We start from the raw sequence: 26,689 nt of genomic DNA, 5'->3' as shown, positions 1-26,689 counted from the left end.
AGGAACTTTGAAGAGACAAGAGGGCGGTATATATGTCTAATAAATAAAAGCGTAACCCCTTTCATCTTCTTGACATTAGAGTAAATAGTTCATACTGAAAGTATTAACTCTGTTGCTTTCTATGGAGATTAGTTTTTCAATGTTTTCACTGAATGAATTAAAAAAATTAAAGCATCTGAGTAAGATTATGGATTAATGAAGTTATTCTGTTAGGTAAATTCAGTGGATTATTAACCAAGATAGAATTACTATTGGCTCTTTAGGATTTTGGGAATGAAGAGAAAATAGACAGAAAATCCCGGATTAACAGTCTTTGTTGAATCAATGCTGTTGCATTTCTAGAAAGATTTCTTTGTAGTTTCCAAATATCTGTAAAATGAGAAAAAAATCATTTTGGGATTTCTTATTTTTGTTTTTTAGGTTTAACACCTATTTCGTAAATATTAGCTTACTTTAATTATCTCTGCTGTATATTTCAGTGCCTCATTAGAGTCTGGTAATTTAGATGAAAGTTCCTTGGTCCATGCTAATGCCGGTGAACTGAATATAGAAGATCGGGAGCTCTTGAAAGCTTATCACTACAGTTTTGATGATGAAAAGGTAGATCTTGACCTGATAATGCACCTACTATACAACATCTGCCATAGCTGTGATGCAGGTAATGTCTATTTAGCTATGCCCCGTATTAATATATTATTTCATATTAAGGTTTGCTTAATTCATTTATGGGTTTATTTGTTTATTAATTAAAGAGGTGTTTTTGCTCAGGATGACTAAGAAATTAAAATAACTATAAAATAAGTTAGAAATTCTGAAAGACCTGAGAGATAAGATATGCTAAAAATCAGTGACTGAAGGATAGATTACTTGCATTATATTCCAGCATGTACCCCAAGGCGCTCTTCTCTCTCTCTCTCTCTCTCTCTCTCTCTCTCTCTCTGTGTGTGTGTGTGTGTGTATGTGTATGTATGTGTATACATACACATAACCTAATCCAGCAGTGAGATTTTTTTTGTATTTTTTCAGCAGCATGTGATTAGATATTTTCACTTGTTTCTTGCAATTATGAGCAAAGCTAAATGCATATAAATGAAATTGAGGAGATTTCACATTCAGTTACATAGGCAAGAAAGCAGAAACCTTGGCTTATTTATATTTCTCTTGCATTTGCATTCAGGAACAATCTGAACTAGCTGATAATAGAAAAATCCTTTAGAAAGTGAGTTCTCAACTAAAGTTGAGAGTTCTCAACATATATAACTCATCAAAATTCTAAAGCTACTTTTATCAATTGTGAGAAACTTGAATGCAATAATAATTAGAATTGCTTAGGTTCATTTTTCTTTAGTATTTGAACTTCGTTATACAGGTGCAGTTTTAATTTTTCTTCCTGGATATGATGAGATAGTTGGATTGAGAGATCGCATACTCTTTGATGACAAAAGATTTGCAGATAATGCTCACAGGTAAAAGTTCATACATTTTTATTTTGAAGGGCTTTTTGATTTACTTTCAAAACTGCAATATTTTTGGTATTCCATTCTGATTTTTTGCTATCAGATTCCAGGTGTTTATGCTACACTCAAATATGCAGACGTCTGATCAGAAAAAGGTTCTAAAGACTTCTCCTCTAGGCATCCGCAAAATAGCAAGTATCAAATAACTTTAGTTCTTTAATGATTTTTTTAGATAAATCTGTCATTACAAGGTTGTTGTTTTCATTTCTGCAGATACTTTCTACAAATATTGCAGAAACCAGTATCACAGTAAATGATGTTGTTTTTGTGATTGACTCAGGAAAAATGAAAGAGGTATGCTTGCCTTAATGTCATGGATATTTTTATAATATGTATATTTTAATTGAAAGTTACTTTGTAGAAAAATGTAAAGAAACTTAGGATGGCATTATATATATATGTTTTCTTAAGTTTTCGTGGGTATTTATATGTATGGTATTCAGCTTTGTTCGGGTATTTTCCCACGTCATTATAGTTGTGCTTTTAAAGTTGTAGCAACGTTTCGGCAGAATCTCATCTGCCATCATCAGGCTTCTGTATTGTGTTTGTCTGTGAGTCAGACTTTCACAGCCGTTTCAGTTTTAAATTTGAATACCAAAGCTGAATACCATACGTACATATATATATATATGTATATATCTTAATTACTAATTTGGTGTTCATAATTATATCATGTTAATTGCCAAGAGCTAGAGGAATATAAATGTAATTAATAAATACACATTTATGTTTTATAATGTAGATTTTTCTTAAATTTGTAGAAGTCCTTTGATGCACTGAATTGTGTAACTATGCTTAAGATGGTGTGGATTTCTAAAGCAAGTGCTGTTCAGAGGAAGGGCAGGTAACAAAACTATAAAAAAATATTTTTCTAGACTTGTATTAGAGATATTTTTAAGATACATCATTAAAAAATCCATTTTCTAGAGCTAGCAAGAAAGCCTCACAGATATATAAAATTAAAAGTGGAAAGAATGTTAACTTAGGACAGACATTTTAATGAATGATTTTTTAATCTGCTTTGATAGTTTACTCATATACTTTTAATGTTTTAATATAACTTAAATAATGTTTTACTTCTAAGGGCAGGACGTTGTCGACCTGGAATTTGTTTTAGACTTTTCAGTAGGTTAAGATTTCAAAATATGTTGGAATTTCAGACTCCTGAACTTCTAAGAATGCCTCTACAAGTGAGTATTGTTAAGACCTCGTAATACTGTGCTTGAGTTAAATTGTGCTTTATTTTAACTATGATTTGTTGGATCACCTGTGAGGATTTGGCTCAAGTTAGCCTATCAACTAGGGAGGCTTAGCACAAGTTGTGAAATTTAACAAATACCCCTGATTCACTTTTTATTCATTTTAATTTAGAAATGGATATTAAAGAAATGTTAGGTTTTTTTACTTTCTGATATTTTTTATCAATTAAGTTGAAGAATTTCTTTCCATATCCAAAAAATAGCCTGAGGAGACAAGCAAATATGAAATGATGGTTTCTAGGTTCAGATAATGTATATATGTATGTATGTATGTATTTACAAGAGTAAGCCTGGCTTGCTCAATAAACTTTAAACCATTTTTGGTTGAGCCTTATGCACAACAAATATGTATGTTTTGAAGGCATTGCATGAAAAAAAACACCTTGAAATCTTTTGAAAATTAAAAAATAACAGTATTAAAGTGTGCTAAATGTTAAATTATACTAAATACTTAATGGGATAGTAGATTTTTATGAGATATCCTTCATTTCAGCCTGGATATCTCTTGAACAAGAGTTTATTTAATATGCAGTGTTGAATTTGTTGTGGGTTTTCTTTTCATGCCTGCATATACAACATACCTTGGAATATTCCTAAAGATTCAAGCAACACATTTTTTTTGCACTGGAAAATATTTTGTCAACTGGAATATAATTTTTAAATCATTGAAATCTCACAGATTGTCTGCAATGAAATGTTTGAAATTTTACCTGAGAATATCTGACCTTATGTGATTTCAGTATTTCAAAAAGTATCAAAAATATAAAGTGATCCAGGCCAATTTCTGCTTCAGCATGTCAAAAAAGCTAATGTATCTTTTAGATTTCCCTTTTTATATTATACCTTAAATATATGCAGTTGAATTATAATCCTAGGCATTGTTATTTACAAAACTAATTGAGTTTGCTAGATATTTTGGTGATGTTCCATTGTGTAAAGTCCGTAGTCAGTAATAGTTCCAAAAAAATTAATATTAGAATTTATATTAGCTAATTATTCCTGAATGTCAGAAGACAATTGTGATTTGTGCAGTGGCTTAGAGTCTCCTGAACTGAGAGATGAAAAGCAAAGAAATTGTATGTATATATGTGTGTGTGTTTGTGTGTGTTAAACAAAATATTTATAGATGTTGAAGTTGAACTGCAATATTAGAATCTAATGTTTTTTTTCAATCAGACTAGTTTTCTTAGCACTTTACATATTTATGTATGTTTCATATTTCTGAACCACTCATCTCCCTCAGAGAAAAGCTGAAGTTGCTACAATGGGTAGAATAAATTGAGAAAAATAAACACTCTATTCCATCACCGACATCTAAGTGGACATATGTAAGATTGTACTGTAAATGAAGTCATGATCTGAAAAAGATATCTTTACATTATAGGAGCTTTGTTTACACACAAAATTGCTAGCTCCCATCAATTGTCCAATTGCTGACTTCTTAATGAAAGCTCCAGAACCACCTCCTGCTTTAATTGTGAGAAATGCTGTACAGATGCTTAAGGTGAGTAAAGAGAATGAAAAAACTTTTAACTTGAATTTGAACTTTAATTATGGCCCAGAAAAGATGTCAGATTATGCACGGCTGTCTACAAAATTGCTTATAATTTGTTTTAATAGACCATAGATGCTATGGACACCTGGGAAGATTTAACAGAACTTGGCTATCATCTGGCTGACTTACCTGTAGAACCCCATCTTGGGAAAATGGTGTTGTGCGCTGTGGTTCTGAAGTGCCTGGATCCTATTCTGACAATTGCTTGCACACTTGCGTATCGGGATCCTTTTGTGCTACCCACACAGGCTTCTCAAAAACGTGCAGCCATGCTGTGTAGAAAACGATTTACTGCGGGAACATTTAGTGACCATATGGCCCTTCTTCGGGCTTTCCAGGTACTGTATGTTTATTTACCAGAAGAACATTTAACAATTCATGTTTGATTATATGAAACAGACAAGCTATTTTAGCTAGATCAAATTGTTTTGAAAAGTTACCTTAGGAGTAATATAATTAGGGCAGAGCTCTTGAAAATCTAATCTATATTGTTGTTAGTTCCTGTCTCCTTTTTGCTGCTGCCAGCTAGCCGCTGCTTGCCATCTGCTATTTGTTTCCTTTTTTTCATTGTTGCCAGCTGGCAAAAGACAATAGTGTTCTATTGATTCTATGTGTATTCTCTGTTTTTTCTTCATCATTTCAAGACTTCCATTCTTTAACCTGGGTTAAAAGTGGGAACCTCTGCAGCTTGCAGTTCTGGTTCCTGTAATGCTGTAATATGGTTAAAATCAATTGCTGAAACTTTTAAATTTTTTATATTTTTTTAATCCTGTATTAATTGAAATAATAAGAGAAAAACAATTGTAAAGATTATACTGTCGGAAAAGGACATCTGTTCTGTATAAAAAAGCATTGTTATAAAGCTGTCCTTTGGTTTATTTGCTGCATGTAAGAAAAGGTTAATGGAGGGCTCAAGAAGATTGTTTGATTTGAAAAGTGTTCAAGAGCAATGAAGAGTGAAGTGCTCTCTTCATTGCTGTGTGGGAAATTGCTTCTGTCAGTTTTATTTTCCAAATATACTCAGTGGCTGTAGGAAACTAGAGACTTTTGGTGAACTCTCCCTTTCAGCTGTTATGAGTTTCCTGCTCTCAAGGGGACACAATTTTGGAAGACTTCTGCAACTCCTAATAAGTTGCTTCAGAGACAGTGCAATGGTTTTTGCCTTTTGAATTATGGATTCATTAAACTGATCTTCTGTCCAAAGGGCCTGCAGAGGCAGTATAGATATTGGTTTAGGATTGTAAGTTTGAGAGATGGGAAGAAATACATATTTTTTTTGTAATCTGGAAAGGGATTAGGTTTTGAAAGGCCACTGCAGATGTGTCTGTCTGTCTGTCTGTCTGTCTGTCTGTCTGTATCTATCTATCTATCTATCTATCTATCTGTTGTTCTAATCATTTTAAACCAACATCTTTGGCAGGCATGGCAGAAAGCACGAAGTGATGGCTGGGAAAGAGCTTTTTGTGAGAAGAACTTCCTTTCTCAGGCAACCATGGAAATAATCATAGGAATGAGAACACAGTTGCTTGGGCAGCTGAGAGCATCAGGTAAAAATCTGTATATTCATAATAATAATAAATAATAACAAAAACCATCTCTTGGTTCCATATGTAGAAACCCACAACTTTCCTTATTGTGTTTGATTTGGTATATTTGGAAAGAATAAGCTGCTGTAATTTATTCAAGCCACATTGCAGTATTCAGTATTGACACACATAGTAAATACCACATTATTACTGTAGTTTCCTAATACAAAAATAAAGGGACAGTTGTTATATGTAGTTTAATAGTCACATGGAAAATAATAAAAATGTAGTTATTTAAACAAATCTATGTCAGAATTTAAGGTAATTTATACAATGAAGTCGAATCATTGTACCTAGAATAGTATAAATTACCATATTGTTTTTATTTTGCCTATGATTCATTCTCCCACTAATTTCAATTAGGTTTTCTGAGGGGGTGCCTACCTAGTACTCAGAATACTGCACAAAAATATCACTCATTTCTGTGTTCAAAACTAGTTTCTTCTATTCAAGTTCACGTTCCTATCCTTTATGTTATTTTAAATATTAAAATAGGGAAAATGTTTGAGGATTGGAATGAATTCCATTTTTGTGTAATTTTCTGAATATCTGTTAGAAAGAAACTTTCAGAGGTTGCTTATGTTAATTGTTTTAAGGAAAAGTATTTCCAGACTGCACTTTCTGAATTTATAGTTAATTCATAAGTATCTTTAATTGGATTATTAACACCTTTGTATAATTGCTAATGGTGAAAAAAGTGTCTTATGGAAGATTCAGAATTACATAAGTTTCTGTATCTGCCAAACTTCAACAATCTGTATTGATATTAAGATACCAAAAGATAAGTACAAATCAGCCAAATAAAGTAGAGAGCAAATTCCCAATATCTGTTTTTCAGTAGAATTCATCTGTGCTAAATGTACAATTAATATATCTTAACAACAAAGTGAGAGTTAATAAACTATCCAGGCTGACAGATAATCGTAACAAGTAATAGAGTTGGGTTTTTAAATAATTAATCAGTTATTTGTTTCCTTTTCAGGTTTTGTTAGAGCCAGAGGTGGTGGTGATATAAGGGATGTGAATACAAACTCAGAAAATTGGGCTGTAGTTAAAGGAGCCTTAGTAGCTGGAATGTATCCAAATATCGTTCATGTTGACAGAGAGAATGTAGTTTTGACTGGTCCAAAAGAGAAAAAAGTCCGTTTTCATCCTACATCCGTTCTTAGCCAGCCCCAGTATAAAAAGGTAAGATAAAATTATTAGGGTTGCAGTCCTGGCCCATGAGAAAAAAGAATTGGAGATAGCCTTCAAAGCAGTTACTGAGGCCCAAACTAAGTGTGTCCTAGGTTTAATACTTGGCTTATTCTAATACACTTTGTGGTGCATCTTTTTCAAGTGCTTTGCACACTTTGCTATTCAGATTTTTTTGGTGGTGGTGGGAGAATCCCAGATCTATGGGCAACTCCCTCGGATATTTGGGATACCTTTTCCCATGAGGATTTCTCACATAATTTACCAGGCTTTAAAACATTTACTAAGTATGAAAAGTGAAACCTAGTTTGCTGATTGAACAGCTTGTAGGAAGATTAAAGAGTTCAACTATTGATTAATTTCTGTTTAGAGGACAAGTGAAAAGATAAAGTCTTTTTAAAATTGAGCATGACTCTTTGTTGATTTCAGAGACACATTCATGTATTTTCTTAGCAGAATTAAATTGTTTGCCACTATTTTCTTCTGGGTCCTTTTTTCATCTTTCCCATTCAGTCTAGAGCTTTTTGTTTTTCTTGAAAATCTCCCACCCAAGAATTAAGCAGGTCTGAATCTGATTAGCCAGTGGAAGATTAAATAAAGACATACATCAGGTTATGAATTACATGAATAAACTCTGCATATAATCTTTTATACTTGGTGAATATATGGGAAATAGTGTTATGTTTCTCTACACGCATGCATATACACATATATATATTTAACATTTTTATTAACCATAGATTTGTTGCATTTGATATTTAACAACATTTTTGTTGTAAGGTATTCAGTTCTAGAATACAAATAGATTGTTTGGCTTTCAGCAAACTAAAATTGATTTACATGAAATATCCTGCCTAAAATTTTAACAAAACTCTACAGCTGCTTAGATTAATAATCTGAGAACATTAACTGATCCCAATTCTTTTCTTGTTAATTTGTGCAACATAGTTTAAAGTGAATGTTTTTTAATTGCCTCTTTTATTATTCTGAAACAAACTACTTTGTTGGAACTGCTAACAGATTCCTCCTGCGAATGGCCAAGTAGCAGCTATTCAAGCACTTCCCACTGACTGGCTTATATATGATGAAATGACAAGAGCCCACCGAATAGCTAATATCAGGTGCTGCTCAGTTGTGACTCCAGTCACAGTGGCCCTCTTCTGTGGATCAGCTAGGTTGCCAAGTAATGCTTTACAGGAGCCTTCTTCCTTCCGAGGTAGGGTATTTGTATTCCTTTAATTTATATTTTAAAAACCCTTGAAAATTAATGTTATAATTACTGGATCAAAATGTCAACGTGCATAAGGGGTTATTTTTGTTGCATGTGTTGTACAATGTAAATCTAAACATGATTTTTAATGGGTTGGGTAAAAGAAAAATGGATGGTCAGCGATTGATGACGGGTGGGTGGGTAAATCACAGTATGAACAATCATAATTTTATATTTATGTATTTGTCTGAGAATGTATACATATATAGTCCTGATTTCATTTCTAATTATAAAAATTAAATATTAAATAAGATTGCAAGTATAATATTTCTATAATATTGAACTAACTTGTAATAATTATACAGCTCTAAATTTCTAGTACTTTCTAACAGTATATTCTTTAAAAAGTTGTATAAGTCTCGATATATCATAATTGTTCTAGTTACGTAAACTAATTTGCAAAGTAAATGAATATGATTGTATATATACAGTGCATAATATACAGATTCCAGAAATGTTTCCTCTTTCCTGGAAAAACAATGGTTCTATAACTTTGTGTTTTAGGAAAATTGAATATTTACTTTTGGGAGTTCTTAGTAGAGATTAATAATTAAAATCTCAAAATTTAAATATGATTTTAAAATGACTAATACATAGGATCTTTGTTTTCTAATGTAGTTGATGGTGTCCCTAACGATAGCAGTGATAGTGAAATGGAGGATCGAACAACTGCAAACTTGGCTGCTTTAAAATTAGATGAGTGGCTCAATTTCAAATTAGATCCAGAGGTAACTGATTGCTAAAAAAAACAACATCTAATACATCTCTCCCCCCGCCCTCCAAAAAAAAAAAGAGAGAAATATTTGCTTAAAGGTTTCTAAGCTGAGGATTCCAAATATAGATTTGTGGAAGAAGAAAAAATCTGTACTATTATATTTCAGTAAATTCACGGAACTTTTGTAGCATCTTGCATTTATCTGTGTAACTGTATTTGGAATTTAGTTGTTGGGGGGGGAAAAAGTAAAGTAATTTTGGAAATAAAGAGTTGAAAAATTGGAGAAGATATGAAAGGTTTGAGGATTTATTTTAAAAAAAGGATGGTGCAGAGAACATAGATATAAATATATTTTTCCAGCACAAATATGAACTCCATAAAATTGGTTATCAGTAGTTTCAAATAATTCTTAATGAACATAACATTTTGTTGGCACACAATGTGGCAATTGCCAGTGGCATACAAAGCTTTAAAATAGAGTAGATTAAATCTTCAAAGAGATTGTCAATCAAGCTGCTTGCTCTGACTGCTGAGTGGAATTGCTGCCCTTTGTCAGTATGCTCCTGGGTACCAATTCATATTAGACGATAAAAGTTCAATGTTGATGGTGTTAATACAAGGTTTCTTTTCTTTTGTCTTTTGATTCTGCACAAAAATTAAAATTCAGACCACTTACAGTTATCTTCCTGTTATCCATTTAAGGTCATGAAAGTTCAGTTTGCTTTCAGGTCTTTTGCATTGTCCCTATATTTGAGGATGTAATAGATTGGCTGTAGATTTGGAAATGTTCATGTTCACATATATAAAAAAGGGAAAATGCAGCAAAATATCTATTTCATGGGATAAGTATGGAATGCAAAAATATAGTATGTTTATGACTCATAGATCTTATATTTGTCATTTAATTCAGTTAATAGTATTGGAGCTGTAGAAAGTTCAGTTTACATAGTTATTTGTATCTGAATTGTCAAGTTTCAAAAAAGACTCAAAGGTATGTATGCTCAAATAAAACTTGTTTTTTTTAAACAGGCTGCTAGCCTCCTCTTGCAGTTAAGACAAAAATGGCATAGTTTATTTCTGCGACGTATGAGAGCTCCTTCAAAGCCATGGTCTCAAGTTGATGAAGCAACAATACGAGCAATCATTGCAGTTTTGAGCACTGAAGAACAATCTGCAGGTCTGCAGCAGCCTTCAGGAATTGGGCAAAGACCAAGACCTATGTCATCCGAAGAACTTCCCTTGGCATCTTCTTGGAGATCAAACACCAGTCGAAAAAGCTCAGGAGAATCAGAGTTTGCAGATGATGCTTTTAATACAGAAAGGTTAATAATCTCAAGTTTTACTAATGGGGAAACTCATTTTTAAGGAATCCTAGTAACAAATGGAGAAATAGTTTTCAGGTTTGTTTTTTCTTTTAGAAATGACAGGACTACTGAAACAATTCGCTGTTCAGCTAGGTGGGTCACCTCATATTATGTGTTTGTGCTTCTTTCAGGAAGACGTATACCTGTTTCTTGGTGCTACATAACCTATGTCATTTGGGGAAAGTGGATTAAGGCATCTGGTTGCTGTTTACTCTTCCGAAAAAATGCATAATTCTGCAATTGAATGAGATAGATGGATAGGTGGATAGATAGATGGATGGATGGGCGGATGGATGGATGAATGGCCACTTCACTACTACCTAAAACTGCTTCTTTTATTGCTTTGTTTTCATTAATTAAAACATTGATAACCTGCTAAAGTGCAGTTTAGTTTTATTAGAATATCAAATAATTATTTTCCAAACAGTTTAAAAACATGCTATATTATATGGGAAGATTCTGCTAGTTCTCTGATTGTGGAAAGTCAATATGTAAATAGATATGTTTGCATACAAGTATATATAAAAGATCTCTCACTATATAGTTTTACTGTGAGTCCTCTGTGTGTGTGTATGTGTATAAACTTACAAAACATAAGTTTTAACATAAAGCCAGATACTACATAAACTCTTTAACTTCAAAATCAAATACATAGGAAATAAAGGAATGCTTTATGAAAGATGTGAGTATAATTTGAACTTGGTTATAACATCTTTCAAAACTATTCTCCAGTTATTTCTGCTAAAAATCGTAGGGTACATTTGACAGTGATTGAGCTTCAGGTCTTCTAAGTATTGCGGTTTTGTGGCACTGATGAAAATGTGCCTTCTCTGTCCAAATGGCAAGAAAATCTTTTTTGGAGTCAGCGGTCATAATGATGACAATCATGATAATCTCTGAAATATACTTAATTCTTTACTTTTTCTCTTTCAGAAATACTCCCAAAGCAACATTAAGCTATGATATAAACAAAGAACAAAACAATACAATATTAAGGTATTGTATCTCTTATAACACTTCTTTTAAACCTTACATTTACATTAGCATTAGTATTGTTATTTTTCCAGGAAATTAAGGTAACTTTGCAGGAAGCCCAAGGATACCTTTAGGATACCTCAGATTATGGCTCTGATGATATTAGGTATCAGTAAGTATTACATAAATTTCTTCCCGTTCCCAAATCTTAAACCTAGCTTCATAATAACAAATCCCAGAAATACCTTGAAAACAGTTAAGTATTTCTATGCTTCTGAGCTATTTACCTAACACCAGGTATGGTTATGCCACGTAATTTGTGGCATATACACATTGTATACTACAATGAGGAGATTGTCTTGTATAAGTGCATATGAAATGTGCATCCTGCAGAAATCCTTTTAAAACAACAATAAAGCTTCAGTATGTCTGGTTAGAACCACAGTTTTAATTTTATTAAACACTACATTCTGCTTTTCATTTACAGAGTCTTAATGAAATCTACCTCTCCAGCATTTCACCAACCGCTGAAATACAAAGAAAGGGGTGTTGTGCATTCCAAACGAAGTACAGATGACAGGGCAGACCAAACATCTGTGAAATCTACAGATAGTATCAGTTATCCCAGTCCCTGTGCCAGTCCTTCTCCTCCATCATCTGGGAAGGTATATAGTACTTTGAAATCCTACTAAAAAATAATGCAAACTGAAGGATATTGGCTAAAATTAAACATTAACCTAAATTAAGTCTACAGAGATGATTAAAACTTGTGAACCCTTTTAAATTTTCAATATTTCTGCATGTGTGGCTTAATACATATTATAATGTACATAACATACTTATTCTAATGTGCATACAAGTCCTAAAATAATATAAAGAGGAGCCAGTAACAAATGAGTGAAAGACATACAGTAGATGTTCATTTATTTATTGGGGGAAATGATTGAAACCTACATATTTCTATATAGCAAATGTGAACCTTCATTTTTTTCAATGATGCATACCCCTTGGGCAAGCAATCATTGCAATTAATCGTTTTCTAAAACTATTGATCAGTCCTGCACATCAGCTCCGAGAAATTTTACTCAAGGATGTAATTTTTCTCAATGAATGGATGAACAAGTATGATGTTTTTTATTCATTTGTTTCACTGGGTTTTCTTTATCTAGTTTTAGATCATTTTATGCAGAAATACTAAAAATCCAAAAGGATTCACAAACTTTTAACTATTACTGTATGTTATTGTGAATATACTGTGGTTTTCAAATATTTTATGTTAACATTCCAGCAGGTACTGTATTTTGAGTCATAACTTCAAAAATATATATTTTCCCCTAAAAAACATTTACAAGTTTATAAGGCATTTTTTAATCTTTTTATAATAATAGTGGTAACAAGGTAGCAGTGAAAAAAGGCTTCAGTTCTGTGTGTGTGTGTGTGTGTGTGTGTATGTATCTATCTATCTATCTATCTATCTATCTATCTATCTATCTATCTTTGGTTATTCGGGTTTTCTCCCACGTAAAATTGGAAGTTACTTAAAAACTCGAATAACCAAAGATCCACATATAAATACCGCAAAAACCTCAGAAAACAAATATATATATATATATATATATATATATATATATATATATATATATATATATATATATATATATATATTTGTTTTCTTAAGTTTTCAGGTACTTACATGTATGGCATTCGGCTTTGTTCGGGTATTTTCCCACGTCATAGCAGTTGTGCTTTTAAAGTTGTAGCGACGTTTCGGCAGAATCTCATCTGCCATCATCAGGCTTCTGTATAGTGTTCATCTGTGAGTCAGGCTTTTTCAGTGGTTTCAGATTTGAATTTGGGGCAGCCTATTGCTGTGCCAGAATGGTTTTTTCTTCATCCTGATTGGTTGAGAGTCTTGGTCTGTGTTTATTGGTCTTGGAGTTTGCTGTGTTCTGCTTGATTGGTGTTTCTAATATCTTCTGTCTGTTTTTTGGCTCTTTTTGTATCTTGATTGGCTGGCAACATTGTGTTACTTTATTGGAGGCCTTTAGTGCAGCTTGGCTCCGGGTGAATGGACGGCTATCATTAGTTAGGAAGCTAGGTTTCATCTGGGTGCCTGGTTGGGGTGTGTTTGAGCTGGAGGTATCAGGGGGGGATCTGTTTGTGCCCAGGTGTTTGCCTGGCTTGTGGTGTGGAGATTTTTTTTGTTTGTGAGTGCAGGCTTCCAAATGATTGACAGTCTGGTGGAATCATCTCTTCTGTTCATGCTTTCAGGTCTTTTTTCAATCTCTATGGCTTCTCTGATGATTCTGTGGCTGGGGTTTTCTATAGTGGCTAGGGTTTTGGTGCCATTGAAGTTGATGCTATGACCTGTGGCTTCCATGTGTTGGACTAGTGAGAAAGTGTGTTCCAGCTTTTTGATTGCATTTTTGTGTTCATCCAGGCGGGTACTTATTCTTCTATTGGTCTGTCCAATGTATGTGGCCAGGCATGATGCACAGGGGACTTCGTATATGCCTTGGTTTTCCAGGTCAATTTTATCTTTGGGGTTTCTGAGGATGGCTGCTATTTTTCTGTCTGTTTTGAAGACAGTCTTGATGTGGTGTCTGTGTAGTATCTTACTAATTTTGTCTGTAGTGCCTCTTATGTAGGGCAGGACAGCTGTTCCATAGGTCTGTTCATCTTCTGGGTCTCTATTATGTCTCAGTGTGTTTTTGTGGATCAAGCCGGTGATTTTGCTTTTGTGGAAGCCGTTGGCTGTCAGTACTTTGGTCAGGGTGCATAGTTCAGTCTTAATGTGTGTCTTGTCTGCCAGGCGTTTGGTTCTAGTAATTAGTGTTTTAGCCACGGAGTTTATCTGTGCTGGGTGGTGGTGGGATTGGGCGTTGAGGTAGTGGTTGGTGTGTGTTTTCTTCTGGTATATGGTGTGTCCTAGTGTGCCATCTGTTTTTTTTGTAGATTAGTACATCTAGGAATGGTAGTTGTTTGTTTGTTTCCGTTTCCATGGTGAACTTGATTTTGGGGTGTGTGCTGTTTAGGTGTGTTAGGAAGTTGTTTAGGTTTTCTTTTCCATGGGGCCAAATCACGAATGTGTCATCGATGTATCTTAACCATAGTTTGGGTTTGTGGATGGCATTGGCCAGGGCTCTGGATTCGAATTCTTCCATGAACAGGTTTGCAATGACAGGTGACTGGTGATCCCATAGGGGCCCCTTCAATTTGTTTGTATCTTTGTCTTTTGTATATGAAATATGTGTTGGTTAAGCAGTGTTCTGTTAGTTCCATGAGGTGTTTAGCTGGTTGGTATTTATTTTTGATGATTTCCAGGGTCTCTTTTATCGGGACTTGAGTGAATAGTGAAACCACGTCGAAGCTTACAAGCAGATCTTCCTGCTCCACATGTAGATCTTTGATCAATTCCAAGAAGTGGTATGAGTTTTGTACATGTGAAGCTGCTGTTTCAGCATGGGGCTGTAGCTGTTTTGCTAAGTGTTTAGCTAGGTTTTGTAGTGGTGCTCCTCTGGAGCTGACTGTGGGTCTGAGAGGTATGCCTTCTTTGTGTATTTTTGGGAGGCCGTATAGTTTGGGGCATCTGGAAGATTTCTCTCTGGGTATGATCGTGTGTTGGATCTCTTTGCTTATGTGGCTGGTTATAATTTTCTTCTTGGTTAATTTTTCCAGATATCTGGTTGGGTCTGTGTTTATGGGTTTGTATTGGAGTAGGTCTGTCAATTTTGTTTCATAGTCTTTTCTGTCCATTACTACAGTGGCATTCCCTTTATCTGCTGGGAGGTCTTTGCTATCTCTTTTCAGGGTTTGTAGCGCTTTGATTTCATTTTTCTGCAAGTTGCTTTTGGGTGGTTTGCTTGTGCATAGGATGTTGGTAACTTGGTGTCTTATTTGCTTGTCCTATGCACAAGCAAACCACCCAAAAGAATAATCAGAGAAGCCATAGAGATAGAAAAACGCCCACACAGCATGAATAAAAGAGATGACACCTCCCGCTTACCAGCCATTTGGAAACCCGCCCTCATGAACAGACGAGTACCTAACATGATGAATGACACCAGACCCACACCCACGAGGGCCACACAAGATGCCACCACCACACTTCCACGTAAAAAGCAGACTCACACCCACACAGAAGATGAAACACGACCACAGACCAGAAGCCGCACTGCAGCTGCATCACTACCCACTTCAAACCCCTCTGAGCCATACATGAAGCGAACTGACCCCCACCATGAAGATGCAGCACGACCACAAACTCGAAGCCAAACAGCAAGATCACAGCTCACTAGTTCAAATCCCCCTGTAACTAAGACCAACCTGAGCACAACCAAGCCCCCACCTGAACAGAACACACCTCCAGCCAATCAGAACATGGCCAACCCCCAACCAATCAGAACACAGCCAAACCCCCAACCAATGAGAACACACCCCACCCAATCAGAACACAGCCAAGCCCCCACCCAATCAAGTCACACCCCCACTAGCAGTTAAAAGGAAGAAGCAGCTGCAAGCTCACATCACTCTGAGAAGCACAGAGCTGAAGACAGAAGCCTGAAGATGATGAATGAGACTTCATGGAAACGTTGCCTAGATACTTCCAATTTTATGCGGGAGAAAACCCGATTAACCAAAGATCCACATACAAATACCCACGAGAACCTCAGAAAACAAATATTGCACCTCTACGGGGAGGAAACCCACCATCTGACCAGGACTTATGAAAAACTTGAAGTCCAAAGAGCTTCCATTTTATGTGACCTCGCATTCCTATGCAACTGCCGAGATCAAAATTTAATTCCCACAAGCTTCCAATTGAAATTCCACACCAACACAGCAGCCACCAAACGCATCCTAAAAAGAACAGAATTGGCCCTAATTAGAAATGAACTTCACACAAAAAGATTTCTCCTAGACCAAATCAACAAAGATCTCCTCACACTTCACCTCAGACTCAGCAACAAGATTCACCCCTTACTTTGGGACAAATCCAAACAACTCGCTGTCTGGAGAGCCGAAACACAGACCACCCTCAAGACAGACACACACACCAACAAACTCAGAAAACTACAACAACGCCAGAAACCAACTCCTCCCCCTCACAGCCACACATGAAACAAACAGTGCACAACATCTCAGACAAGATCCTCACCGAAGCCGAAACCAAGGTCCTTTCAAAAGGATTCAACTTTGCTGTCGCTCCCAAACACATCCCCACAGAAACCATCATATGCGGAGTTGAAACCAGCTTGACCAAAACCAACCCTGATGATGCTAATAGAATCAGACTCGAAATCACCAACATCCTCTGCGCTAGCAAACCACCCAAAAGCAACTTATCCAAAGAAGAACAAACTGCACTACGTAACCTGAAAGAAGACACCAGCATAATAATCCTACCAGCAGACAAGGGCAACGCGACAGTGGTTATGAACACATCTGACTACCAAACCAAGTTAACCAACCTACTCCTAGACCCCACATACAAACCCCTAAAGACAGACCCCACCACCTACCTAGAAAAAACCACCAGATCCAAAATAAAAGCCTCCCCCATCAGTGAAGAAATCCAGCAAAGAATCATACCCAGAGAGAAAATCATCCAGATGCCCTAAGCTTTATGGTCTCCCAAGATACACAAAGAAGGAACTCCACTTAGACCAATAGTCAGCTCCATAGGCTCACCTCTACAAAACCTAGCCAAATTTCTCGCCAAACAACTACAGCCCTATGCAGAATCCATCAACTCACATGTAAGAAACTCATTCCAGTTCATCGAGATCATAAAGAAACAAAACTTACAACCCAGCGACCTACTAGTGAGCTTCAATGTCATATCCCTCTTCACCCAAGTGCCAATAAAAGAAGCTTTGACAGTCATCCAAACAAATACAACACCCCCCCCAGCACATCCTAGATCTGACCAACCACTGTCTATCCAATACATACTTCACCTACCGTGTTTCTCATATAATAAGGCCGGGTCTTATTTTTTGAGCCCAAAAATGGCTAGGCCGTCTTTCGGGTGACAATTCCCCCTTGCATCTTCGGGTGGCAATGGCTTGATGTTGACCTCGGCAGGCCACGATCGGGTCAACGCAGGCAGCACCATATCCAGGTGTGCAACAAAAGTGCTTCCTAATGGCAAGCCCCCACCATTCCCCCATTTCGCATGTTTTAATATAGGCCTTAATTTGGGGGAGGGCTTAATTTCATTTCATGCCTATAAAACATGCTGGGACTTCCTATTGGGGAGGCCGTATTGTTGGAGAAACAGGGTACAATGGACAAAAATACAAACAAATAGAAGGATCACCCATGGGATCACCCCTCTCACCTGTCATCGCAAACCTCTACATGGAACACTTTGAAACACAAGCTCTAGAAAAATATGATCACAAACCCAAACTCTGGCTCAGATACGTAGATGACACCTTCATAATCTGGCCACATGGGAAAGAAAAACTGAACAACTTCCTCACACACCTCAACAGCCTACACCCCAAAATACAATTCACCATGGAAACAGAAGCTAACAATCAACTTCCCTTCCTAGATGTCTTGGTATACAAAAAACCCAATGGCTCCCTAGGACACACCATCTACCAGAAGAAAACACATACAAACCACTATCTACATGCACTCTCACACCACCACCCAGCACAGATCAATTCCGTAGCTGAGACACTCATCTCCAGAACAAAATGCTTAACTGATGAACAACACCTAAAAACCGAACTAAACACTCTCACCAACGTACTAACAGCCAATGGATTCCAAAGAAAGAAGATTACCCACCTAATCCAAAAAGAAACCCCAACCAAAATCCAAGACAGAGAACAAGAGAACGGCAAAGCTCTCCTCCCATATATAAAAGGCACTACAGACAAAATCAGCAAGATCCTCCAAAAACACAACATTAAAACAGCATTCTGCACAAACAGAAAAATATCCACCATCCTAAGAAACCCTAAAGACAAAATCGAGTTAGAAAACCAAGGAGTATACGAAATCCCTTGCACCGCCTGCCCCACCACATACATTGGACAAACTAACAGAAGAATAAGTGCACGCATTGAAGAACATAAGAACTCAATCAAAAAAGAAGAACCGACCTCTTCCCTGGTCCAACACCTCAAAGCCACAGGACATGAGATTGACTTTAAAAATACCAGAACTATCGCCAAAACCGAACACTTCAACAACAGAATAATCAGAGAAGCCATAGAGATAGAAAAATCAGAGAAGCCATAGAGATAGAAAAACACCCACACAGCATGAATAAAAGAGATGACACCTCCCGCTTACCAGCCATTTGGAAACCCGCCCTCATGAACAGACGAGTACCTAACATGATGAATGACACCAGACCCACACCCACAAGGGCCACACAAGATGCCACCACCACACTTCCACGTAAAAAGCAGACTCACACCCACGCAGAAGATGAGACACGACCACAGACCAGAAGCCGCACTGCAGCTGCATCACTACCCACTTCAAACCCCTCTGAGCCATATATGAAGCGAACTGACCCCCACCATGAAGATGCAGCACGACCACGAACTCAAGCCAAACAGCAAGATCACAGCTCACCAGCTCAAATCCCCAGTAACTAAGACCAACCTGAGCACAACCAAGCCCCCACCTGAACAGAACACACCTCCAGCCAATCAGAACATGGCCAACCCCCAACCAATCAGAACACAGCCAAACCCCCAACCAATGAGAACACGCCCCACCCAATCAGAACACAGCCAAGCCCCCACCCAATCAAGCCACACCCCCACTAGTAGTTAAAAGGAAGAAGCAGCTGCAAGCTCACATCACTCTGAGAAGCACAGAGCTGAAGACAGAAGCCTGAAGATGATGAATGAGACTTCATCGAAACGTTGCCTAGATACTTCCAATCTTACGCGGAGAAAACCCGAATAACCAAAGATCCACATACATATACCCACGAGAACCTCAGAAAACAAATGTGTGTGTGTGTGTGTGTGTGTGTGTGTGTGTGTGTATGTATGTATATATATATATATATATATATATATATATATATATATATATATATATATATATATATATATATATATATATATATATATATATATATGTATGTATGTGTAACGTTCAGCAGAATCTCATCTGCCATCATCAGGCTTCCATCATGAGATTCTGCTGAAGCTGTAAAGAATGTGAAATACCGAACCAAGCGTATGTATGTACGTATGTATGAAACTCTGTTAGCCTCTTTCTAAGCAAGTTTGAGCTGAAATTTGTCTGTGTTCTGAAGTACTCCAAGGCTCTAGTTGCACGAATAGAACCATACCTACCAGCTTTTCCCCCTGTCTATTCAAGTGCTACTCTACAACTTTGTTTGTTGATCTAGCATGGAGAAAATTGTTTGCCATGGTGGGCGGCAACTACCATCTTCAGTTGTTGGGAAAGCAATAAATTCCAGGGAGGTATTAACTCAAGAGTTTTTCAAACCTGTCAACTTTAAGCATGCTGGCTGTGGAATTTGGGGCTGGTGGTGGTTTGAAGTCCACAAGTTGACAAGTTTCAAAAACATGGAGTTAGCTGAAGGAACAGTAGTATGTATAAAGGAGACAAATTGGATGGACAAGTAAAAAAAGAGGATTGAAACAGCCATGCAAGCAGAAAGGCTACAGTAGGCTTGGGAAGTGCAGTCAACTAGGGACTTGCTGGACTTGTCTTGTATCCTACTTAGACACTTCCACATTGCACTGATGGAATATGGACTCTTGTTATGAAGTATGAGAAATGTGAGTGCTGAAAATATTTTTTGATGATTAATATTACTGGATATTTTTAAATTATTTTATGCAATATACCTAGCCTTTTAACCATAATGAAATAAAGCTACACCCTCCTACTAAAGCTTTAATATAGGTATAAAGCATTCAAGAAAATCAATGTCTTAGCAAGTATTAGGCTAAAATGAAATGCTTAGTGAAGTGGAATAGTGACTTAATTGTATAATCCATTCCACATTTGTGGCTATTGTGATTTTTGCATTTTCCCAAGAGGCAAAATACTAATTTGTTCAGGAATCAAGAGCAGTCTTTCATCTCATTTAGTTATGAAACCATTGCTATAGTTTGACTGTAAATGTTTAAAACTGATAAGATCAAATAAAACCTATTTCCAGATCTACATATTATTTTGGAAGTTTAATGACAAGCCATAGCAGAAGAACCAAAATTTACTGATTCTACTGCAATTATACTGAAGTTTCAAAGTCACCAGTTAAACGTCAGTGCAATTGTTATATTTGATTTTGTACTTAATTTGTAGCATATAGCATTCATACAGGGTTCTCATTCTTTTGGTTGACAGCTCTTAAATTACACGGTACAAAAAAGTTCTTAAGGTTTTTACAAACCTTAATCATATATCCCAAGCACTATAAAATAAAACTTTTTTTGCAGGGTTCCAAATCTCCTTCTCCAAGGCCAAATATGCCAATTCGGTACTTTATTATGAAAAGCAGCAATTTAAGGAATCTTGAGATTTCACAACAGAAGGGGATTTGGTCTACAACTCCAAGTAATGAGAGAAAACTGAATCGTGCTTTTTGGGAAAGTAGTGTTGTTTACTTGGTATTTTCTGTTCAGGGATCAGGACATTTTCAGGTAAAATTTTCCAAACTGACAAATTGACTATTGACAGTTCACTGCATATTACTTACATGTAAACATTTGTCAAGTAATTGACTTCTTAATTTAATTTACTATTATTTCAATGCAGGCTGATCATTTCAGAAAAATATGATTTTGTGATATATAGATATTCCTCACTTAAAGACAGCAATTGGAACAAGAATTTCCATCTTTAAGTAACGTAGTAAAGTACAATGTCATATGACTGTGCTATTTAGCAACAGAGGTTCTGGCAGTGCCGGTTGCTGTCATTAAGTGAATCATCATGATCAATAAAAGTAAGGATGTCAAGTAGTTGCTGTTTGCCAACTTCTGCTGGCTTCCACATTGATTTTGCTTGCAGGGAGTCATCAAAGAAAATTGCAGATGGCAGTTGTGTGATCATAGGATGCTGTGATGGCCATAAGAATAAGGAATGGTTGCAACTACCACTTGTTCAGTGCCTTCTTAAGTTTGAATGGTCCTTGAACAAATAGTTATTAAACAAGAACCGCCTATACTCCCTGCAGATGCAAAGTAACATTTGTAGATTTTCTAAAATATGCAGTAAGATTTTCATATAAAATCTGATCAGACATAAGGTTTTCCTTCACACACACACACACACACACACACACACACACACACTCACACACATTTTTGTGAACATTCTCATTTTGTTTTTATGAATGCTTGAATTAAATCTTAATAGAATTAAAATATTTTTCATCACTAGTATAACATTGTGGTAAACATGAGTTGTGATTTTATCACAACTTCATTTTATAGGAATACATCTATTTTGGGAGGGAGGGGATTGTTTTTCCAAATAAATGCTCGCATATAAGGATGAAGGCTGAGAACCAATGCATGATTTGATTAAATGGTGTGTAATGTCAAGGCAAAGCAATCCTAGTATATTGCCTGGATTATGCTGCTAAACCTTCACTCTACTGGCTTCCAACAATCAAAGTAAATGTGGGAAGCCAGATGTGCTTAACAAATATAGTGATTCCTTTAATGACCACAGCAAAAAAAGATTGTAAAATCAGGCACAACTCTCTTAACAGCATTGTTTAGTGACAGACATTCCAGTCCTAATTGTGATTATAAGCCAAATATTACCTAAAACTTAGAAGAGATTGTTTTAACACAAAGATGAAAATTAATACCTATGTTTTAGTTAGGTTTTTAATCTCACTAAAATTTCCACAGGGCTTTGCTCGAATGTCTTCTGAGATAGGCCGTGAGAAAAGTCAGGACTGGGGTTCAACTGGTTTAGGGGGAGTGTTCAAGGTGGAATGGATTCGGAAGGAAAGTCTCCCTTTTCAATTTGCTCATCATCTGCTTAATCCTTGGAATGACAATAAGAAAGTACAGATAAGCCGAGATGGCCAGGTATGCTAATTTTTACAATAGAATACCATTTTAGTCTTTATTGTCAAGAATGTCTTGATACTGGTAGCTTTTTTAAAGCAATAAACGGGAGTCTTTTGCACCTGGAAATATTTCTGGAAAAAACAATTGTTTTCATAATTATTAAAATGATACTGAATATCATTGCCTTAATTCTGCTTACTTTTATAAAGTGGTTTGCTTTTTTATAAGCCAGAATTTAAATTTTAGCAATCTCAAAGCCTTTTTTTCTTCTTCCACTTAGGAACTGGAACCTCAGGTTGGTGAACAGTTATTACAACTATGGGACCGTATTCCTCTAGGGGAGAGAAACACAGCAGACTGAAAATAAAAGGGCACATTTTGGGGTAGGTTGAAGTCCCAGCAGAGGCGGATAAAAGCTCACTGGTGCCCTAAGCACTTACAAATCTTGGTGCCCCTCTCTTTTGTACATACTGTAGAAACGAAGCCATGTTCTCAACTTTGTGGTACCCACTTTGGGCCTGGTGCCCTAAGCACATGCTTAGTCTGCTTAATGGTTAATACACCACTGAGTCCCAGGTTGATATGACAAATGAAGGTGTTGAGATTTTCTTCTTTTACTGATTCACCTCAAGGCATTTAGATGAACGTTTGACTTGGGAGAAAATAGCTGCCATCAACACATAGTTAAGGCAATGTTCAATGGCTTATATCCATGATAGTGAACCTATGACATGCGTGTCAGAAGTGACATGCAGAGCCATCTCTGCCGGCATGTGAGAGGTCGCCCAGAAGAGCCCCACTGCTCATGAGCGCGTGCCACCGCCCAACAGCTTATTGTTGGGTATCTGGCACGCATGCGTGGGGGGGTGGGGGCACACAGGAGGCATGCATGTGCAGAGACGTACGGGGCTGTCACATGCACAGAGACGCGGCATGCGCAAAGGGATCGCATATGTATGCGCAGAGGTGCGCAGCATGTGCGGGGGGTTGTGCGTACATGTGCAGGGGGCATGGGTGGCCCCAGCACGCATTGCCTTCTGGGTGCTGGCAAATGAGCCAAAAACGGTTAGCCACCACTGGCCTATATACATGGCATTATACTTAAAGCCAGAAGAGGGAGAAGCAGAGCATATGCTTATTGTAATAACAGCAGAAGGGGGCGGGGGGGCGAAGACTAATGTGGAAATGTATCTATTAGATATTGCCACACTTACTTATACCTCAAGACACTCTCCCGGAACATCCTAATTTTGTACTGCAGATCTTTGCAAAACAATTGAGAACATGTCATGATCATTACCAGAAGGTTATTGCAAAAGTAATAATTAAATTTTAATTTCATCCTTCTCTTCCACAGTTGCACCTCGCGTGAAAGGAAATTAAAATCATCAGTGCTCATACAGAAAAGAAATACCATAATGAATAAGATTGAAGGAAACTAGGGGCATTTTTCAAACACAGACTGAACTAAAGGGGCTGACGTTAACTTCCACTAAGAAATTTGTTCTTCATCTTGGACGTTCTACTGTTTGCACATTCAAATCAGATAAGCTTCTGGTGAACTGTGAACAATGTTGTAATTATATTTAATATATCTTTGGAGAAATAGATATGTCTACCATGCATAAGTTTTCAATAAGGTCCTGTTTAGAAATGCTCAAGGGAAAAGTAAGCAGCATGGAAAGTTAAAGGTCTGGAATAATTGTAGTAAATATACAGATGAGAGCTTCTCTATTTAAACTTGAATCAAACTATTTAGAACTGTGTGTATCTTAAAGGGTCCTTTAAGTTGGTTTCAGGGTGTTTAGTTTACATTCTGTCTAGTATGAGCTCATGAAAAAAGTGTTGGATATTTTTGTAAATTCTTGTAGTAGTTGGACCACTTGAAAAAAAAACCATTGTAGCGGTCTCAATTACATTTTTTCTCTCTCCTTCCTTTTAAAACTTTTCTTTTGTGTACTTCTAATTTTTCTTTTTCTTTCTGTGGTTCTTACGTTTTTATGTACTCAATACCTTACTCCTTACTTAATTCTTTATCTGATTTACTGCATTTTATTTTTAGAGTGATATTGGCCACTACAACTTGTAGTTTCTTTATCTAGTGTTTAGAGAAGTGGTGGGTCAGTTGAACAAGAGGAAAGAAAAAATGTCATGCTAAAGAGGTGATACCTGAGTACTTCTAAGCTATGTTTGACTACAGTTAAAGAGCCATTAATGTCATGCTGTAAACTAATAATGATAAAAGAATGACAATTCTTGTCCAAAACCACTACATGGAAGAAGAAATTATAATAGGCTTTATCCACAGCAGATTTGTTGCTTTTTCATTCAAATGTTACTTTTTATATATATATTTATCTATAGTGTGATTATTTGTAATTTTTACACATTCATTTAGTATTCTCTTGTTAATGAATTGTAAATCATTATAACAATTGTAAATCTATTGCGAATCAATATTTTAAGAAGTTTTAAGTTGAAAATAAGATGTCTTAGAATAAATGTTTGTTTTAGTCCTGTGGTTTGGAGTAATTTGTATATCAGGTTTCCAAGTGATGAAACCCATTTAGAAAAAGAAAAATGTAAAATCCATCTTCCAAAACTAATTTCTTTTATTTAGGTAATCATCAAATTGGCAAAGTCTGTTGTAATTCTGGATCTGACACAAACCACATAATATTGTAAATCAGAAACGCCCCATAAAAGTCACATTCCCCAATAAAAAGAAATCAGCATTGCCCAGTGTCTTCAAATTCCACCTCGAGGTCTCAGCAGGGACAGCTTCCGTTCCCATGGGAAAGAAAGTCACCTAGCCAAAACAATCCTCACTATCTAACCACCTCCTACCTTAAGAATGTGGCGAGCCCGAAACCCTCCCTCCTTAACACTAGCAAAGAGAAAGAAAGAAAAGGAATATATGATTAAAATATAGAGCTAAATAAAATGGCTACATATATGTCAATTTTGGGCTCGACTATTCCCAAAAATGCATCTAACGATATATTGAAGAGTATTGACCTGCAAATCTCTCTTCACTTGTTGATTGTTAAACTACATTCAAAATCTGTGTACAACAACAGAATCTTGAAAGCCAATAATTTTGTCTCTATATCATTCTATACTAGACAAAAACAAAGTAGGGTTATTTTGAGATTTTTTTTCTCACACTTCCTTTAGCCTCTGGATTCTATGACATCTCTTGGTTGACGTTGGGGAAGATATGAGTGAACCTCTCTTGGTTCACTCATATCTTCCCAATGTCATCTCTAAATTTCTTTAAAGTCTCTGTCCTTGTCCAGTTTCCTCCTGCATGTAAATCATAACATTTGTATAGGTTATAATCACATTTTCCCCTGAAAAGTGTGCCTTTTCTGCCAAATTGCTTTGGTTCAGGTTCACCTTGCCCACCAATAAGTTGGCAGCAAGGTGGAATATATATCGACAAAAAATAAACAGATCATCAGCTTTGATGCAAGGAGGATGTGTTGATGTGTTCTATATCTCTCTTGTTGATTGACAAAGCAAAGGTGATCTAAAAATGAAATATCACATTACATTCTCCACAAGATGATCCTCCCATTTTAAAGGTAAATTATTGAGGTAAATAGTTCTACTTTTAAGTATATTCAGGAATAGCATTGAACCATACTTGGTCATCTTTTGGTAAGCACAGTTCCATGCATCTCATTGTACAGAGGAAAGTAAAAGAAAATTCAGTAAGCTTATCAAATTTCCAATTACTAAGAAATATGAAGGCAGAAATAGAAACAAATTACATGCAGAGTTTGAACCTGATTATCATCTGCATTGACTGAACAGGGTTCATATCTATGGAAGACTAAAATCAGTTCATTAGAATGACCAATTACATTTCTATTCACTCTGCAACATCTCACAGGGAATTAATTTGTCTATTTGGCCTAGATATAATAAGCATTTTTTATTCTGTACAGCAGGAAACATTTTTAAATTGAAGATTATAATTTAGGATTGGCTAGGATTGTCTTCCATTACCTTCCTTTGCATAGAAAATGCTGTTTAAATTGGTCAAGCTGTTAGAAATTATAGGAATGAGAGACTACTAACCTTAGCAATCATGTTTACTTCCCATAACCTAAAGCCATACTGCATCTGTTTGTTAGAAATCACATAGGAAACCATTCTGTCTTGGATTCTTTCAGTGCTTCAAACACTGGAATAAAACAA

The 26,689-nt window shown here is 36.2% G+C and overlaps 1 protein-coding gene across 4 annotated transcripts in view; it reads left to right on the top strand.

Moving 5' to 3' along the window:
* The window catches only part of YTHDC2 (YTH N6-methyladenosine RNA binding protein C2), a 52,654-nt gene extending 27,650 nt beyond the window's left edge, over positions 1 to 25,004 (top strand). For 3 of the 4 annotated variants that reach the window (XM_087958042.1, XM_087958043.1, XM_087958041.1), the window contains exons 13-31: positions 480 to 658; positions 1,370 to 1,466; positions 1,561 to 1,648; positions 1,731 to 1,811; positions 2,279 to 2,361; positions 2,602 to 2,707; positions 4,161 to 4,280; positions 4,397 to 4,669; positions 5,752 to 5,878; positions 6,900 to 7,105; positions 8,132 to 8,327; positions 9,000 to 9,109; positions 10,126 to 10,418; positions 11,394 to 11,456; positions 11,923 to 12,100; positions 20,894 to 21,097; positions 22,319 to 22,501; positions 22,764 to 22,866; positions 23,841 to 25,004. In XM_087958042.1, coding sequence (XP_087814168.1) covers positions 480 to 658; positions 1,370 to 1,466; positions 1,561 to 1,648; positions 1,731 to 1,811; positions 2,279 to 2,361; positions 2,602 to 2,707; positions 4,161 to 4,280; positions 4,397 to 4,669; positions 5,752 to 5,878; positions 6,900 to 7,105; positions 8,132 to 8,327; positions 9,000 to 9,109; positions 10,126 to 10,418; positions 11,394 to 11,456; positions 11,923 to 12,100; positions 20,894 to 21,097; positions 22,319 to 22,501; positions 22,764 to 22,844 — 2,668 coding nt within the window. In that variant the 3' untranslated portion in view covers positions 22,845 to 22,866; positions 23,841 to 25,004. Of the gene's footprint in view, positions 1 to 479; positions 659 to 1,369; positions 1,467 to 1,560; positions 1,649 to 1,730; positions 1,812 to 2,278; positions 2,362 to 2,601; positions 2,708 to 4,160; positions 4,281 to 4,396; positions 4,670 to 5,751; positions 5,879 to 6,899; positions 7,106 to 8,131; positions 8,328 to 8,999; positions 9,110 to 10,125; positions 10,419 to 10,514; positions 10,554 to 11,393; positions 11,457 to 11,922; positions 12,101 to 20,893; positions 21,098 to 22,318; positions 22,502 to 22,763; positions 22,867 to 23,840 lie in introns of all 4 variants that reach the window. The other variant, XM_087958044.1, reaches the window with a different exon arrangement.
* The last annotated feature ends 1,685 nt before the right edge of the window (positions 25,005 to 26,689 follow it).

The sequence above is a fragment of the Notechis scutatus genome, chromosome 2, assembly GCF_049901735.1.
Source record: "Notechis scutatus isolate UNSWTSFEM ecotype Mainland chromosome 2, rNotScu1.2, whole genome shotgun sequence".
In the NCBI taxonomy this organism is placed as follows: Eukaryota; Metazoa; Chordata; class Lepidosauria; order Squamata; family Elapidae; genus Notechis; species Notechis scutatus.
The sequence above is the reverse complement of the archived record's forward strand: the minus strand, read 5'-3'. Positions and strand labels throughout refer to the sequence as shown.